This window comes from Canis lupus, chromosome 7 (genome assembly GCF_011100685.1).
Source record: "Canis lupus familiaris isolate Mischka breed German Shepherd chromosome 7, alternate assembly UU_Cfam_GSD_1.0, whole genome shotgun sequence".
Classification (NCBI taxonomy): Eukaryota; Metazoa; Chordata; class Mammalia; order Carnivora; family Canidae; genus Canis; species Canis lupus.
Window position 1 is genome coordinate 56,939,346 of NC_049228.1, and position 18,198 is coordinate 56,957,543.

General features: G+C 41.2%; 1 protein-coding gene and 1 long non-coding RNA gene across 4 annotated transcripts in view; one reads left to right on the forward strand and one right to left on the reverse strand.

Moving 5' to 3' along the window:
• Window positions 1–6,150: 6,150 nt before the first annotated feature.
• On the reverse strand, window positions 6,151–9,147 carry LOC111096780. The gene is made up of 2 exons (XR_005362526.1): window positions 8,993–9,147; window positions 6,151–7,938 (listed from the first exon to the last, which is right to left on the reverse strand). It is a non-coding gene; the product is annotated as an uncharacterized LOC111096780 (long non-coding RNA).
• The window catches only part of KLHL14 (kelch like family member 14), a 116,256-nt gene continuing 106,373 nt past the window's right edge, over window positions 8,316–18,198 (forward strand). Inside the window, exons 1-2 of one of the 3 annotated variants that reach the window (XM_038543580.1) lie at window positions 8,316–8,609; window positions 10,687–11,679. In XM_038543580.1, the coding sequence (XP_038399508.1) occupies window positions 10,730–11,679 (950 nt within the window). In that variant the 5' untranslated portion in view covers window positions 8,316–8,609; window positions 10,687–10,729. Of the gene's footprint in view, window positions 8,610–10,188; window positions 10,406–10,686; window positions 11,680–18,198 lie in introns of those variants that run through there. The other 2 variants (XM_038543578.1, XM_038543579.1) reach the window with 2 other exon arrangements.

The window sequence follows — 18,198 nt, forward strand, 5'->3', positions numbered from 1 at the left end:
AGGAATACAAACTTTGGGGAACAAGAACAAATATACAGATGCATTTAAAATTTTACCTTCAAAACTAGATACTGTACGTATTACCTAAAATCATTATACTTGAGTTTTCCCAAGCATCAATAGACATATTCATTAAATGGGCAAAGAAGCATTTACATATGAGATTCAACTGACAACTTTTACCCCCTTCAGAGATGCTGTAGAATTTTGTGCCAAGAATATATACGTTTTAAGTTTATGAAAGCAATTATAACTGAAAGCTTTTCTTAAAGATAAGAACTGCAAAGAGCTCCATCTTACACAATAAGGGTGTTATTGACATTTTCTCTTGAAGTATTTGGTTTCTTTTGACTATTGTTAGAAAGCCAAGGAAATTAATATACATAAAATAAGATAAAACTGGACAAAATGTTCTTGCAGACGAGATTCAAGTCCCCAAGGAGAACTTAAATTAGTCCTTATCTCAACTCATGTTACTTTAATGCTGAGCTCAATAATATGTAAAGACAAAAGGAAAATTTCCCCATTCAGATTTATCATGTTGTAATAGCACTGGCTGCATGTTAACAACAGATTTTGAGAAAATATATCCTTTAGTTAGTTGATTGTCTTTTAAATAACAAAGTGAAATACCCAACAGAATTTTTAAATTATTTGTCACCTCAGCCAACCAACTCCCAAAATGTATTCAAACTGTCAGACAAAACTTCTTCAACAATATAACGATATGAAGTCATAGAATTTGAACAGTTTAAATTTTTCTGAAATGTTGTGAAATATATTTTAAACAAACATAAGTAGAAATAGGATGGGATATACTGGTGTGGGATGGAAGAATGAGAAGGATCTGGTGAAAAAGATAAGAAAGCAACAAAGAAAGATTATTCTGAAAATGGACAATTGGAGAAATTTGCACTGATATCTAAGAAGCTGAGAGCAGAAATAAATAGATATTTAAAGGTATAAACAGCTCATCTGTAATAGAAACTGGACCTTAGTCAAGGTAGTATTTCCTTGTAATGATACAATAATATTTAGTAATTAAGCAATTAGGTATTTGACTAGAAAACTTACATCATTCTCTCTTGATTATGAAAAATGTCAATGCACTGGCGAATATTCCAACCCAGCAATACATATCTTCCTTTTTAAGCATTAGTAAGAAAAAGAACAAAATTGCCACAAATAAAAAAAAAAATTGAGGGGTGTCTGGGGGTGACTTAGTCTGTTAAGCATCTGACCCTTGATTTCGACTCAGGTCATGATCTCAGGAGCTGGGATTCAGCCCTGTGGGCTCCTTGCTCAGTGGGGAGTCTGCTTAAGATTTTCTCTTTCTCCCTCTGCCCCTCCCCCTGCTTGCTTGCGCTCTCTCTCTCTCTCTCTCTCTCTCAAAAATAAGTAAATATTTATAAAAAAAAAAATTTAAGGGTGGGGAAGGTGATTAGGATAATTTGCAGATTTAGGTAACAACTCTTTGTGATAAAGATGCATTGTCTTGCTCATAGGGAAAGATTGTCATGCCTTCCTTTACTCAATATTCAGAATATGGCATTTTTATAGTAAAACAAATACTTTCCCATAAACCTCAACTCTTCAAAAACTTTGATGCTTATGAAATAATTTTTTGTTAGTACACATAATTTCTCTTAAAACAGTCAGCAAACTTCCAATTTTTTATTTGTTTGTATCTGATTGTTTGCACAAAGATGACTGAGTAAATGCTCTGGACTCAAGCCTCTGGACAGTTTTCTGTGGGAAATTTTTTTCTTCTTATATTGCTTAAACCCTCATCTTATTCCACAGGTCATGAGGAAAGTTCCCAACTGTTTTTTGGGGAACATTCACTCTAGTCTTAATGCAACCCCAGACTGGTTAAATGAAGGAAATGTTTTCTCTCTGCAAATATGGAGAATAAAAGTGATTTGTCCAAGGTCACAGATAACGTTAAAGAAAAAGCTGAAGCCCAACAACCTTCTCTCTCATCTCAGTCATTGGCATGAAGGTCTAATGCCAAAAAGCCACTTTTCAGAGTCAGGTATATATTCAGCAACCTAAACTAATATTAATAATAAATGTTAAACTAATATTAATAATAAATGTCCTTGCATTTTTAGAATCTCAATTACCCAAGACACGTACATAAAACACCAAGTATTGGGATCTCTGGGTGGCTCAGCCATTTAGCCCCTGCCTTCGGCCCAGGGTGTGATCCTGGAGACCTGAGATCGAGTCCCACATCGGGCTCCCTGCATGGAGCCTGCTTCTCCCTCTGCCTGTGTCTCTGCCTCTCTCTCTCTCTCTCTCTCTCTCTCTCTCGTGTGTGTGTCTCATGAATAAATAAATAAAATCTTAAAAAAAAAAAAAAAACACCAAGTGTTCCCAAAGATAAATGAATGGTGGTTTTTAAAACTATAGGAAGATAAATGGAAATATACAACATTTAAAGAACAAAGTCAAAAATAATGATTCTTTTGTTAACATGACCTGGTTGTCTCTTGAATAGCATTATGAATTATTGCAAACCTGAGAAAAGCAGATGTCTTTATTCCTTCTAACTCATATTTGTTGAATACTGGGCATAATGTGCAGAATAGGAAAAAGAAAAAGTTCTTCTTTAGTTACATACGTGTATTTTTTATTTAACAAACATTCACATGGTGCTCACTATGTGTCTGAAACTGTTCTAAGCACTTTTACAAATATTTACAAAATTTAAGCATTGTAAAACCCTAGGAGGCAGGTACTATAATTATCCCCATTCTTGGATGAGGAAACTGGGCAGAGAAATGTTATTTATCCAAAGTCTCAAAGATGGAGTGGCAAAGCTAGGATTCAAAAGTAAGTGGTCTGCTTCCAGTATGCAGGCTTAGAAACACAACTTTGTGCTACCTTGGTTTAGTAGTTTAATAAATATTTCCATAAAAGTAACTATTCCCTTCAAATTTTTAGAGTACTTGGCCAAGTGATGGTTGCCATAGGTAAAGGATTTGAGGGAAATACTCACAAGGTCCTATCAGATTCTTGTCTATGTACAATAAATGTTTATTTCACAATGTTAAAAAGATTTTATTATTTAAAATCAAGAAATTGATTAATATCTCCTTAGTTAAATGCCCAAAACAGTCCCGGATTATGAAATACCCCCTTGTCCTTTCTGCTGTTACCCTGAAAAATTTGAAAATCCATCTTTCATAGTCCATCAGTATATTTACTGGATATCTATTATGGGCAAGATACAGAGCTGTGGACCACGGGAGACTTTATCTGGTACCAGGCTTTTTCTCCTCTAGAAGCTTATCATCTAGCTGAGATCATAAAATATATTAATCTATATAAGTAATTAGCTATACAAAGCGGTAAACAATAAGTATCAAGAAAGTATTATAGGTAATAAGTACTATAAGGAACGTAGGAGCTTGTTCTTTCTGCTCCAGTAGTTCATTACACATACCCTTATTAGAGCAATCATCACACTGTAATTATTACATGCTGTGTCTAATTTACCTGCCTGTCTCCTCCATTAGAATGTTAGCCCCTTGAGGGCAAGGACGCAGTTTTACTCATCATTGTTATCTTCAATGTTTAGCACATTGTCTGGGATATAATGAATACTTAACATATGCTTGATGAATAGATGTATGAAGTTCACAGAAGGCAGGCACTTCTTTTGTGGCTAGTGTAGCAGAATGGTTAACCTCTAGAGTCAGGTTGTATTGGTTTGGATCTTGGCTCTACTTTTGAAAAGCTGTGTGGCCCTGAAAATTTTATTTGATTTCTCTGCACTTCGTTTTGCTCATTGATAAGGTTAGAATAATGGCATCTTTCTTTATTGGCTAATTTTACTATGGAACAAGTCACCCCAAAAATTAATGGCTTGAAACAGCAGCCATTTATTTTGCCCAGAGTTCCGTGGGTCAGTAAACTTGAGCTATGTTGGTTCTTCTGTCTTAGCTGGGCTCATTCATACATCCTAGGTCAGCTGAGACCATGTAGTATCTCATCTGCCACCAGGCTAACCTAGACTTTTTCACATGGCAGCTGGCAGGATTCAAAGAGGGGAAGTTGAAGCATACAAGGCCTTTTAAGGCTCAGACTTGGAATTGGCACAAAGTGACTTCTGGCACATTCTATTGATCAAACAAGCGACAAGGCCAGCTCACATTCAGGGGGTGGGGAAATAGACTTCATTCTTGATGGGAAGAAGAGCAAAGCCACTTTATAATGGGATATTTATACCAGGAAGGATAGAGAGTTGGTGCCTTTTTCACAATCTACCATGCCGTCTCATGGGATTGGCAAAAGAATTAAGAAAATAAAACATCTAAAGGATTCAGGCTAGTGTCCACCAAATAAGCAAGGAGTTCCGTAAAAATTAGCTATGAGTACTCTGTTCAAAGTTGCCAGGAAGAGTTTCAAAGTGGAAAGAAATCTGAGTTTGATCTGAGAAATAGGTGGGATTTCTCTATGCAGAGAACCCAGGCCTCTCATAAGGATACAACCTAAACATGTGGTATGAAAGTGGGAGGTATTCAGAAAGCAGCTGAAAACAGACTTACCAGAAGAGCTACAACAGGAACCTAGGAACCTGGAATACTGGCTAAGGAGTTGGACTTGGCCCCAGAGCAATAGTAAACCATTGGCTTTGACTAAATACTAGTCAATTGTACCATTTCTTATCTTTTACTGTTATTTCCGATTTTTTGCTCTTCCATAAGCTTCATGATGCTAGTGGTTTTGTGATATTTCTGGCCATGTCTACCCAAGATCTAAAATAGAGGCCTATGATTTTTGTCTGGGTTTTGCCACTCCCTGGCTTTGGGGACCTAGGAGGTCCTTTTTTTGCTCAATTTTACTGTAAAATGGAATAATTTCTCCCTTTATCCATCTTACAATGGTGGCAATCATAAAGGTCAGGCCACAGGAAGTAGTATTTAGTAACCAAAAGAAATACAGGCAAAGCCAGTCTTTGATGTTTATACAATTTGGTGGTAACTCATAAATCTGAAGCAGAAAAGTGGAGAATGAGGAAAATGAAGTTTCAATGTGGCTGCCCCTTCATGTGAAGCAGCAAAACACTTCTGGAACTGTTCTCAAGATAATCTTAAGTTCATCCAGTCCAGTGAGATGGTCCTGAGCAACCAGAGCCACTGATTCGCCTGGGTCCCTGCCACCCGGAAGGCTGACCAGACTGCTCAGAGTTAGTGGCAGCTCCAGTAGATTGCTCGGTAGTGGCAGTTCCAGAATCTCTCCACTGTACATAGTTTAAATGCAGATTCACTGATGAATAATTTTGATAATTCTGTCGAAGTATGAAGACTGCTTGAATTAGATGACTACATGATCATATTTAGTATTTTTATAAGACAATTCGGGCTCCTATGCCATGTGAAATCCATCCTGCTGAGTGCTCTTGACTAGTCACGTCCTTCCTGCCATTTTAAAAACAATAGTGGCAGAGATGCAAGCTGCTGATAGTGCTCAGCAGGACAGATCAAACACACAGATGCAATTTCTGTACGTTGAACAGTGAAGTAGGATAAAATTCAAATACTTACAATCGCTTAGTAGCTAGCATCTGATTGCTGCAAATTGAATCTTTCATAACGGGATTTATTGTAAATAGTGTCATATCATTTGTGAGTTCTGCAATAATTTCAGTCAAAGCCAGTGCAAGATATTGGAGGTGTGAGACTTACATGATATATATGCCAGTGCACACACAGATTATGAAGGGATGTTTTATCATCAATATTATTTTTAATTGCTTATGAAACAGCCATAATTGTAATTTTTTTTCTCTGAAATCTTAAACATTCTCAAATAGTGTACTTTAAAACCCAGAAGAAAGCAGCCTAGCCACTTCATTTCAACAGCTGTTTTAGAATTGCAAGACCACAGCCCTTCTCTTCCCCTTCCACTCTACTTGTTAAATAAGCATCAAAATTATAGATAGTTAAATTTTTGAAATGTGTCTTTCATATTGTTTGGGAGAAACAAAGATCCATGTCATCATAATTAGCAATCAATACATCCTATTAGTAAAAAAAAAAAAAGAAATAGAAATTCAAAATCAAGATATTTTGAGATCTCAAAACACGTCTTACTTCCTTTATGAGAACATGGAAAGATGGCAATAGTTTAAGTGATCGATACTCTTACTCATGTTTGGATTTATTTCCAAATACTTCATTGGAAGCTCATAAGAGCTGAACATCAAAAGCAGACAATACAAATTATACTTTCAATGTATGAGAATTTGGTGATACTGCACAGACATGATAGCTTTAATTGCTAATGCACAGAACCCCCCCAAAAGACACTGTATCACAATTACACAATCTTCCTGTCCAAGACCTAACTAAGGGAAATTCAAAAAAGGGAACATTCAAAACAAATAGTAGGGCCAGAAGATTTGAAGAATCTGTTCTCTTTCTTTTCCTTGCTCAAAACAAAACAAAAAATCCTTTTCTATTATTTTACCATATATTTGAGCTTTTTATTATAAATATGAAAGCTGAAATACAGCATCTCAACAAGATCTGAATAAAGTATCTTACTCTCAGATAACCTAGGACCTTGATAGAGAAGGACCGTTGTGAGGAGTAAATGCTTCAGTTTGATCCTTCTTCATTTATTTAAGAGCAAATATCCCACATGCATGTTAATGTTTATTATTCTAAATGGGGAATTCCCTATTTCTAAACCAAAGAATTTTCAGTTTTCCCCCCTCTCTTAAGCAGGTGTCTTTCCATATCTCACAAATCAAAAGGGAAAGTGGGAAGACAGCCTTTTTCAGTGGTGCCCTGATGTGTATTTTAATAAGTTTACTAATCAGAGCATATATAAATTAGAATGAATCATATTCATATATTTGATAGCAAAGAAAACTCAGTTTAACTCATGTCCAGCTTTCTTTCATGCTCCTTCTATTCAAGGGCATGCCTTTTTTTTTTTTTTTTTTTTTTTTTGCTTTTTTTTTTTTTTTTTTGCTTTCTTCCTTTCTGGGACACCTCCAACCCCCATTGACAACCAAAATGCAGGGCTATAAATGTAAGGGCACAATATATCATGAGATAAGTCTAGAGAACATGTCCTCTACCAAAATGCACATGAATCTCTGGCACAGTGAAAATTCCAGAATCATTTTGGGGTTCATTTTGCATGTGAAGCAGGGCCAAAATGTGAGCTTTATGTGGTCATCCTTATGTATCAGATGAGGTCTAAAGTTTAAAGGTTACATCTGTGAAATTGCAGCTGGGTTTCCCAGCACTTGATTCTAGCTCCTGCAATTCAAAGACTCTTAACTGAAAGACAAATCTGACAATATGATAATCTTTCAATTAAAAACAAAATATGACTTCTGAACTCTTATCTGTTGAGGAGCTGACACAGAAGTTCAGAGATGGTTGTTTAACCAGACAAAATGATAGAGAAAATATGTTTTCCAACAAGATCATAAAGCTTGTATAGTGCAGGGAAACAAATAAAAAGCGAAGGGCTGTCTTCTATTCCATCTACCAGCTCTAATTCCCCCACCCCCAGTTTGTACACTCAGCCACTCACCTTTTAGGCAAGGACTAGTGTCTTCCAAATTAGACTCAAACCCCAGATACCGAGACACTAGAAAGTGGCATCTTGGCATACTTTGAGATCAGACGTTTTCTGCATTTCATGGGGGGGGGGGGGGAGCAGCATACCAGTGTAGTGAAATCTGGAAACAACAGCATATATACAGACACAAAAAAAAGTTTGCATATTGCACAGAGCGCTTGAAGATCATAAATCTATGCATGAGAAAGATGTAGTGGAAATTTTGGGGGGGATTAGAGTTTATTTTTGTCATCTCTGTGAGACAGCTACTCATTCATCCAGATCACAGCTAAGAAAAAAGCTGGTCACAGAAATTAGCAGTTTCAGCTCAGCAGCGAAGTCGCCAGCCTGTGAAGGCAGAGAGAAATTGACTAATTAGCAATGCGCACTAAAACTTGACGGTTCTTTATAGAGAGAGAGAAGAGAGAGGGAGAGAGAGGGAGAGGGAGGGAGGGGGGGCTCGCTTTTTCCCCTTCTTTCTTCCAAAGATGTTTGAAATCGCAGTCATTTACGCTCGACAATTTTTACAATAGCCTTGAGCCATAATTTTGCGAGTCTCTCCAGCATCCATCCCCCTGTATGGTCTCTCTCTACTGGCCAAGCACGACCGTTTCTCTCCCCAACCGTGGATTTCCTATTACTCTCGTTACGACTCACTGAGCCCCAGGCCCAAGGATAATGATGTGTTGTTTCTTGGTAGCATAATTTGTCACACGTACATTTTTTCTTCTTCTTCTCTTGCAGAAAGCTCTGCTCCCTCTCTCTCTCTCCCTCTCTCTCCCTCTCTCTCCCTCTCTCTTTCTCTCTTTTCTCCCTCTCCTACATTTTCTTGCTGTTGCTAATTCATGGTGATCAAATGATGTACGACAAAATAAATTGTAAAGAGTGACTGCCTGGAGTTGGGAACCAGAAGGTGTTTTCCCCCTCCCAAGGAGAGAGCAAACCTTTAAAAAGGAAGGACAATTGATTTTTGGGGGGGAGCTTAAGTGAGCCTTGACTTTGCAGCTGGTTGAAAGCAGGTAAGTTTCTGGCCTTGTGTCTGCCTTGTGTGTATTTTGTTCTGTCTTTTGGGTTGTTGGCGGGGGGAAGGGACAGGGAGGGAGTCTTTCCGTGGGGGGGGGGGGCAGTTGTGTGGCAAACGCTCATAAAGAATAAAACTCCTATTGCAAGAAATAAGCAGATGAGGGGGAAAGGCAAAGGAGGAGAACAAGAAGGAAGGGGAACAGGAAAAGATGGGGGGGGGGGCGAGACAACGAAGCGGGGAGAGCAAGAGAGAGAGGTATGACCGGGTCCACTTAAAGGGAGAGACTCTGGGAGATGTTTCAGGAAAGGCAGAGCTTTGGGGGCCGCTGGGGGAGGGGGTCCTGCCGGGGGAGGGAGCTCGAGGGAGGTTAGGGTCCACCTGAAACGGGATGGTAAAGTGAGTCGAGAGGAGCCCAGTACGGTATAAATAGGAAGCCGGCGATCCAGGACCGGCGCCAGGCAGGGCAGAGTGAGCCGCAGTGGAAGGGGCAGGTCCGGCGGGATCCCTCGGAGCCGGGCGGCGGCGGCGGCGGCGGCGGCCCTCCCGGGCGGGCGGGCGGGCGGGCGCGCGGGCGGGATGTGGGCAGAGGGTCCCTTTCCGCTCGGCCCTGGAAGGTGCAATTACAGGTTAAGGACCTGGCGTATCGATTTCGCCTCGCCTCCCCCAACCTGCCGTCCTCCGCCTAGATGCGGGCGGTTCAGACTTTTTTTTTTTTTTTTTTTTTAACAGAAGTAGTTCCAGGGCCAGGAGAGTGGGGGTGCCCGAGTGGGGGGCCGCTGGGGGCTGTACCGAGGGGCTCGGAAGGAAGCTGAGGCTTCGCGCGGCGACGCTGGGTGGGATGCGGAGACCCCGCACGGAACCCACCCCCCCGTTGGACAGCCCCCACCCCCTCCCCCAACACCTGCCAGTTAACTTGAACTTCTTACAGTTACTGGAGTTAAAGCCACTGTTCCTGGTGCCTGGGAGACACAACCTTTCACGTGAATCCCTCCGGGGCCTCCCGGTTCCTGCTCCAAATCCACCCCAGTACCCCCCACTTCCTCCGTCCCCGTCTTCCCCGGGGTCGCCCCGGGAGGGAAGGGGAGATACACGTCTGAACTCCCGCGCTTTGAAATGCGGGGGGGGGGGGGGTAGGGGGCGGGAGAGAGGGGGCCACGGGTGGGGGTGGGGGTGGGGATGGGGTGGGGGGGCTGGAAGGCTTCTCCTGCCAGGTTTCAAGGCGTCTCTGGAAAATGAGGCAAACTGAGCGGTGACGGGGAAGCCAACAGTTTGCGAAGCAGGGAAGCAGGCAGGGCCGGGGTGAGAGAAACGAGCTAGAATTGATAAGGACGGCTCCCGCCTCTGCCGAGTCCCCGGAGCTGGTCCTCAGCGCGCTCCGCTGCACTTTCCCGGGAGAAGAAAGGGCTTTATCTGCGCCCTCGGACTATTAGCCTAGGAGTTTCTCGGGGCAGCACGGATAATCGAAGGGGTTCCCAGCTTTCGGAGGGCTAAGAATCGCCCACCCGCACGCTTGTCGGGTCCCCTGCCCACCCCACCCCACCCCACCCCCCTCCCCTCCAAACTGGACCAACTGCGAAAAGCAAAGCTGCAGGCACAAGTTGACCTGGACCCTCCGCCGACGGCCGCCTCTGCGCTCTCCGGGGCCCCCGACTCCCCACTCCCCGGCCTTTCCCTCCCTCGGGCCCGGCATGGACACAAGCCCACGAGGTGTCTCGGCCTCCGCCGCCACTTTGCCGTCGCTGCTGCCACCACTGTCGCTGCCAAGAGCCGAGCCGGGGTGGTTTTAGGAAAGTGAGGGACGAAGTGTGTGGGCGGTGGCGAGAGGAGTAGCCGGGAGCTGAACCGGCGCCCCGACCCCAGACAGGGCCCTTCTGGTGGCGCTCACGGACTCGGCGCCTGCAGACCGTACTCCTGGGGTCGGGGTCCTGGGCGCGCCGGGCGGGAGCCAAGCTGAGCACTGATTGTTGTTCTTCGCCCTCCCCTCCCCTCCACACCCTTCCCCACCCCGACCACACCCCACCACCTCCACTACCCTGCTCCCCTCCCTCCCATCCCCCACCCCTGTCTGCCAGGTTGGAGGAGGGTTTAAAGCCAGGTGCGCCGAGTCAGCTCGCCATGTCCAGATCCGGGGACAGGACCTCCACCTTCGACCCCAGCCACAGCGACAACCTGCTGCACGGCCTCAACCTGCTGTGGAGGAAGCAGCTGTTTTGCGACGTGACCCTGACGGCCCAGGGCCAGCAGTTCCACTGCCACAAGGCCGTGCTGGCCTCCTGCTCGCAGTACTTCCGATCGCTCTTCTCCAGCCACCCCCCTCTCGGGGGAGGGGTCGGCGGCCAGGACGGCCTGGGGGCCCCCAAGGACCAGCAGCAGCAGCCGCCGCAGCAGCAGCCGCCACAGCAGCAGCAGCCACCGCCGCAGGAGGAGCCCGGGACTCCTTCCTCCTCCCCCGACGACAAGCTGCTGACCAGTCCGCGGGCCATCAACAACCTGGTGCTGCAGGGCTGCTCGTCCATCGGGCTGCGCCTGGTGCTCGAGTACCTCTACACGGCCAACGTGACCCTCTCCCTGGACACGGTGGAGGAGGTGCTGTCGGTCAGCAAGATCTTGCACATCCCCCAGGTCACCAAGCTCTGCGTGCAGTTCCTCAACGACCAGATCTCGGTACAGAACTACAAGCAGGTGTGCAAGATCGCCGCGCTGCACGGCCTGGAGGAGACCAAGAAGCTGGCCAACAAGTACCTGGTGGAGGATGTGCTGCTGCTCAACTTCGAGGAGATGCGCGCCCTGCTGGACTCGCTGCCGCCCCCCGTGGAGTCGGAGCTGGCGCTCTTCCAGATGTCCGTGCTGTGGCTGGAGCACGACCGCGAGACCCGCATGCAGTACGCGCCCGACCTCATGAAGCGCCTCCGTTTCGCGCTCATCCCGGCCCCGGAGCTGGTGGAGCGGGTCCAGTCAGTGGATTTCATGCGCACCGACCCGGTCTGCCAGAAGCTGCTGCTGGACGCCATGAACTACCACCTGATGCCCTTCAGGCAGCACTGCAGGCAGAGCCTGGCCAGCAGGTAGGAGACAACAAAGAGGAGGGCGGGCGGGGGGGGGGGGGGAGCTGGAAAGGCCGGAGGGAGGGGAGGGGGCAGAGAGGAGGGGGGAGAGGGGGTGGGCTGCGCGGGAGGCTCTGGCGGGCTGAAAACACACGCAAACAAACAATTCAGACTGCGTGGGGAAAGTTGATTGCGGAGTCCCTGAAAGGTCATCGGGGAAGTGGCCTAACTGCATCCCCGAGCGCTAGAGAGCCCACGTTCTCACCGTCCCCAGGGCCAGAAATGTGGGACTTGTGGGCTGAAATTGACAGGCAGGTGGGGCCAAAGGCCAGGGCAGTTCGAAGCGCAGCTCTGGAACCCTCTCTAACCAGTCCTCCCTCCAAATCTCAAAATGAACTCGCTTAAGGAAAAGGATTCTGCAGTGACAAGTCCCCACCCCGCTCCACCTCTTTCCTGCCTTGGGCGAGCAGGAGCGCCCTGGCGATGCTCCATGAAGAGAGCTTTCATTCTTACGTCAGACACTCGAGGTTTTTGTTGTTGTTGTTGTTGTTGTTGTCGTCGTTTTAGTGACTGGGGTCTGCTCCCTCTGGAAGTTAGAGCTCCCAAAGGTTTTTGTCTCTTAGGGTCACTATTGGAAATTCTGGCATCACATACCCAGGCAAACTTTTCTATCTTTTGTGGAAAACCTTTCTTTTGCACTTTTAAAGGAGAGCAAAGCAGGAGGTTTCAGGGTATCAGAGGGAATCACGCCTAGTAGCATTCATCTGTACCAGGAGCACCGAGAGCAGGGCTGAAAATTGGGAGGAGGGAAGTCATCTGGCTCCAGTTAGGTCCTTGTGCCTGCTCTGAAGTCACAAAGAAGTTGGGGACTTGTTGTTGCTCTTTGGAATGTGTCTCTGTGTGCTGCAAATAAGGTTTCATGTCAAAGGGGAGAGAGAAATGATGCCTTTTGAAAATGTTGCTGAGATTTGTTTTTAGCCGTAGGAATTGACAGTCATGTTTTATTGGTTCCAATGTTAAGACCCCTTTTAATGAGTCCTAGCAGAGCGTTTCTTTCTTTCTTTTTTTTTTTTTTCCCAAAAAAAGAGAAGCAGTGTCTTCTCAGTTTCTCATGATAAAACTATCATGATTTCAGATGCCAGGCTACCCACCCCAGCCTAATCCACCAAAGTGTTACATGGTTTAAGAATCCATCATGGTATTTTCCCATTCAGAAGGATATCTAAAGGTGGGCGGGGGGATGCATTTTGTGCAGCTTTATGGAATTAAATATTTAGTCGTGATGTTTCTACTAGACCCAACTAGAGATGTTTTAGAACAGGAAAATATTCTCTACAGCACTGGTATTCAGGTGAGGCCCACTGAGGTATGGGAAATCTGGGACTTAGCCACCTTCTAAGTTGCTTTTCTAATATTTGTGAGAGATGAATTAATGAATTGTGTCAAAAGAGGATATTAGGACAATAGCACAAGCAAGAATCCAAACCCTTAAAAAAAAAAAAAAAAAAAGAATCCAAACCCTTGTGTGCTTGAATAGTGAGCCCAGAAGTCCAGCTATGAATAAGAACATGGAGTGTACTTTTATTTTGTCAGAGCTTTTCATTTGTCTAAAGATTAAAACTTAGTGGGCAAATGTTAGCCCACTAATGGGCACTGGTGATTAATATTCTGTTATCTTAACTTGTATCACTTTTAAATGACCTACAAAGTATACTTCATTTAGTATATATTATACAGATTCAAGAATTCAAACAACACAGCTGTAGTCCTGACATCCATTTATTCATATTTTGAAAAACATGTAAAATCTAGTATAAACTCAGAAATCCAGAGGGATAATGAGATTAAGGCTTAACTTGTTTTAAGAGTGATTTCGGGATATTGGACATTACAAATTGGACCTTGTAAAGAATTTCTGAAGCCCTCAATGTACTTTTATCTAATAAGTATGTTCTAGGGCTCAGTGTTAGGACAGTTGACTCTCAAAATGCAAAGTCCATTTTCCACCTTAGTCTGGATTCAGCATAACAGCTGGGGCCTGCTGGTTCTGTCCTGGTGGATGGCTGAGATACCAGGCTGCCTGGCTCCGTGACGACACCTTCCAGCTTCACTGGGCCATATCATTTGAAGGATATGTAGTGGTGTCTGACCACTAAATGCTTACAAGTGTCATGGATGCTGCAAGAATCTGATACTTCTGCGGCAGGAAGAAAACTGTATTTTCCTTTAAAAGCAGAAGATACAGAGAAGAAAACAGTTCATGTGAACCTGTTGTTGCTCTCAAAGTACTATAATTCAGATTTGGTTCCATTATTGATAACGGTAGCATTTTAATTTGGGGGGACTAATTACATTATTCTAATTTTAATTTGCAAAAAAGATGTAAGACAAACCATCAAGATCTTAACTTTAATGTAGAGAAATGCTGTAAGTTGTAACCAATAGTATTATACTGGCCCATTTATTATAGCATCAGCGTAATATAAAAATGTTCTCTCAGATTTACATGTAGTTTAACAGAAGGATAAATGTGTTAAACAATTGCTTTTGCAAATGCATCACTTTTATTGAAGACAATTGAGTGGGGATGCATTATATTTATTACTTTTTATCCACCTATAGTTTTTAAAGTCTATGAAAGAATTCCTCAAATTTAGACAAGGAGTTGAAAAATTAAAATTGACTAATCTGTTGGAAAAAATACAAAATATGAGGAGCTAGAATCACTTCAAAAAGAATCTACTTGCTTAAGAATCACATTATCTATAGAAAGTAAGGCCATTAACATAATAACAATATTTTAAATATTTTTAAAGACTATTAAGTAATTTTGAATTTTTATTACATCTAGAAAAATAAAGCAACCCAAGCCTGAAGACTTTCTAAATACCCAAATTAATATTTAATTTTTGCTCTAGTGGCTTAGTCTTTCTGAGTATGCCATTTATGTTCAGATTCATGTTTTATTTTAGCAAATTAAGCATAGAATAATAAATTTGAAAAAGAATAATAAATTAAAAATAAAGGATTTATTATCTTATATTCAAATATATACATAACTAATTTAAGAGAAAAGGACTTGAGAAGACAAAAATTAAGACATTCAAAGTCTTATTTCTTATTCTCTTTGTTTTATTGCAAGAAATATAAACAAGAAATAAGTTCTGGAAAAAGTTTCTAGAAAAGACCTTTATAAAGGCTTCCAAAGTATGAAATTTAATTTAATAAGTGACATAACATGCAATGTTTATAGTACATTAGAAGGTAAATATCAGACAACATACAGTCTAAGTTTAGCTTAAGTAACCCCCAAAGTTTTTTTTTCATTTGTATTTTTTAAATTTTAGAGCATAATTTAGTAGTCATTCAAATAAGTCAATTTGGACTGGATTCAGGAACTTCTTTTTTACATTTTCATTGCATCTCACACAATGCAACAGTTAAATAAATGCTAACTGAAAGTTGAAAGAATTAAGATTATAAAATAAGAAAGCTTCAGTGTTGCACTTCACCAATATGCTCCCCAATCTATATTACTATTGCACATAAAAAGTCCATTGACCCTTCCACAGGAAAACACCTGTAAAGAAAATAATCATGTTTTTTTAAAACGTTTAACCACCAGCTACCACAGTCCCAAGTACAGTCCTATACTGAAGTGTAGTTTTCCAGAGATTCTATTTCACAGAAGACAGAGGGCCACCTTAGAAAGAGTCTCTAAAAAAGTCTATTTAAAGATTTCATATAAATTAATTTAAAAATCTACTTAAACTTGAAGGAGCACAATTATCTATTGGCTAAAATGACTTGTAATGATTAAAAAGCCATTAGATTTCCTAACATAGTTTTGTTTCCTGGCTTTGGTGCTTAAAGACTATTTCCTTAAATGTAGGACTATATTTTCTATCAGTTCTCTTTCTAAGGCCTGAATAACAACCTTAGCAAAGCGAACCAATCTCGTATCCATGTATTCTCTAAATTGTTACTTCCCTTTATATCAATTTGATACCCTCAGATTAGAAGTTGTTAGGTAGTTAGATTTTTGTATCAGAAGTTACTCAACCATTCAGAATACAATTTGTTTATTATGTGAAACAGGACCATTGATTACAAAATTATATCACAGGTATGGGAACCAAATAGTTATATCCTACAATCAAAAAGCAATTAGAGTAGATATTAATGTGTTGTATTGACTCAGAGGATTTACTGACAAAAGTGGACATGTTCACATTTTAAATTCATATCTTGTATTTTTTCCATATTTATGAAAATGGTGCACTTCACTCATTACCTTAGCCAATTTCCAAGATTCTCTATCTTCTTAACTTAAAAATACAGTAAAATACAGTAAAAAAAATATATCACGTTATTTACAACTACTTAATATCAGAAGATGTTCTAAGCATTTTACAGACATTAACTTATTTAATGCTCAAAACAGCACTAAGGTATGAGTACCACCATTAGCCTCATTCTATAGATGGAAAAACTGATACACAGAGAAGTTAAGTATTTTGCCCATTTTTGCACGGCTGGTAAGTCGTAGAACCAAAGTCTGGACCTGGCAGTGTGGCTTTTGGGTCTGTGTTCTCATCCACAGTGTTCTTTTTCATGCAAGGAACCTTTCCATTCTAGGATATGAGGCAGTGATTGGCCCTAGAGTTATATATAGACTTAACACTTTCCTTTTGGAAAACTTGTAAGGGTTAAATAATAATGTATCTGACCTGAAAAGAAGTTAAGGAAAAGTATTGTTCTAAGCCTGGGGTTACAATTTTTTTTTTTTTCTGTAAAAGACCAAATACCAATTATTTTTGGCTTTGGGAGCCACACAATCTTTGTTAAAACTACTCCATTCTTCCCTTGTAGCACAAAAAACAGCCCCACACAGTATGTAAATGAATGGGCATGGCTGTGTTATAATAGAACATCACTTATTGGGCACTGAAATTTTGTATAATTTTCACATGTTATGAAATAATCTTCTTCTTTTTGTTTTTTCCCCACCATTTAAAAATGTAAAATCCATTGGTCGGGGCATATATAAAAACAGGAGGCAGGCTGGATATGTTCTGTGAGTCATAGTTTGCTAACCCCTGTCCTAGGCACTTGGGATATATTAATCAACAAAATGGACGCAAAATTTTGTCCTCATTCTAGTGGAAAGAATCTCATTGATCATTCTCCCTCTGCTTGGAAAGAATACAAGTCTCAATAATTCTACTGATGCCAAATTAGAATTTCAACTTTCCATAATAAGGCTTAAGAATTTAAGTAGCAATCTCGGAAAGTAAAGACTAATTAATTTAAAAAATGAATGAGTTGCTCAATTTTTTCAAGCATACTATATAGAGAACCAGCTAACAGAAATTGGTCATTATTCAGAAGAGGTTTAAATATCATTTATATGATATTTTAATGATTTCCAGCAGGACATTAGTCAGGTACATTTAACACATTGCTAAGATTGACATGCAATATCCAGCAGACTAATCAAAACACATAAGTGAACATATGAACAATTATTTTTCTAAATACCATTCTATAACTCCAGCTGCTTTGATCAAAGGGTATGTGTTGTCAGGACTCCTGACTTCCAAGGGAATTAGCTAGATTGAGTACATCTATAATTTCCCCCTGCCTTCTCCAAAATGAGTAACCTCTGGAGGACACTCCTACTGTTGTAGGCTTGGTTTATGTGTCTATCTCCCTCAGTAGATCAAGTGCCTGACCTTGATCTACAAATGTGAGTTCAATTTGAATTGATATTGGTCTTAAGTATAATTGAGGTGGACACTTAGGTTAGTCAGTTAAGTGCGAATTGACAAAGCCAATGTTGAAATAAAAATGGAGGTTATTTGAAAGATGATCAACACACACACAATTTTGTCTACCAGGTGCAATAGTAACTATCACTGTTGAGTACCTACCATGAGTTTGCCATATTATTTGCTTACATTTTCTACTCCTTGTAACATTCTTCTCATCTTTTTAAATATTAGAAAATTGAGACTCAGAGAAGATGAATAATTTGTCTAGTTATCTGTATACGATTGAATTGGGAGTCAGTCATCATCATCTGAAGAATACTCCCTTGTTGTGAGTGTATGTTATATATATATATATATATATATATATATATATATATATATATATGGCTTATACAGAAAACGAACTCTAATATACCTTCCATATCTTTGTTTTACTACATCACTGAAGAGATTAAAAGTTACAACTTCTCATGCTTCTTCAAATGACCCAAACAATGAAAAGGAGTGAGATAAATACTTTGGAAAACCAAAATTCTTTTCCATTGGTCTACCATATTTAATTATTAGTTCTGAGATTAAGGGGCCATGTAATAGGGTTGCTAAGATTTTTCACTCAGAAATTAACTTACTAAAAATACAATGAGCCAATATATTTTAAATAAATCAATAAAAATGAGAACATTCAATTTAACTATGAAAAATAATTGTGAAAATAAAACAAAACACAAAACAAAGCCTAGGAGCTTGAATTGAACCAAGAGGTTTT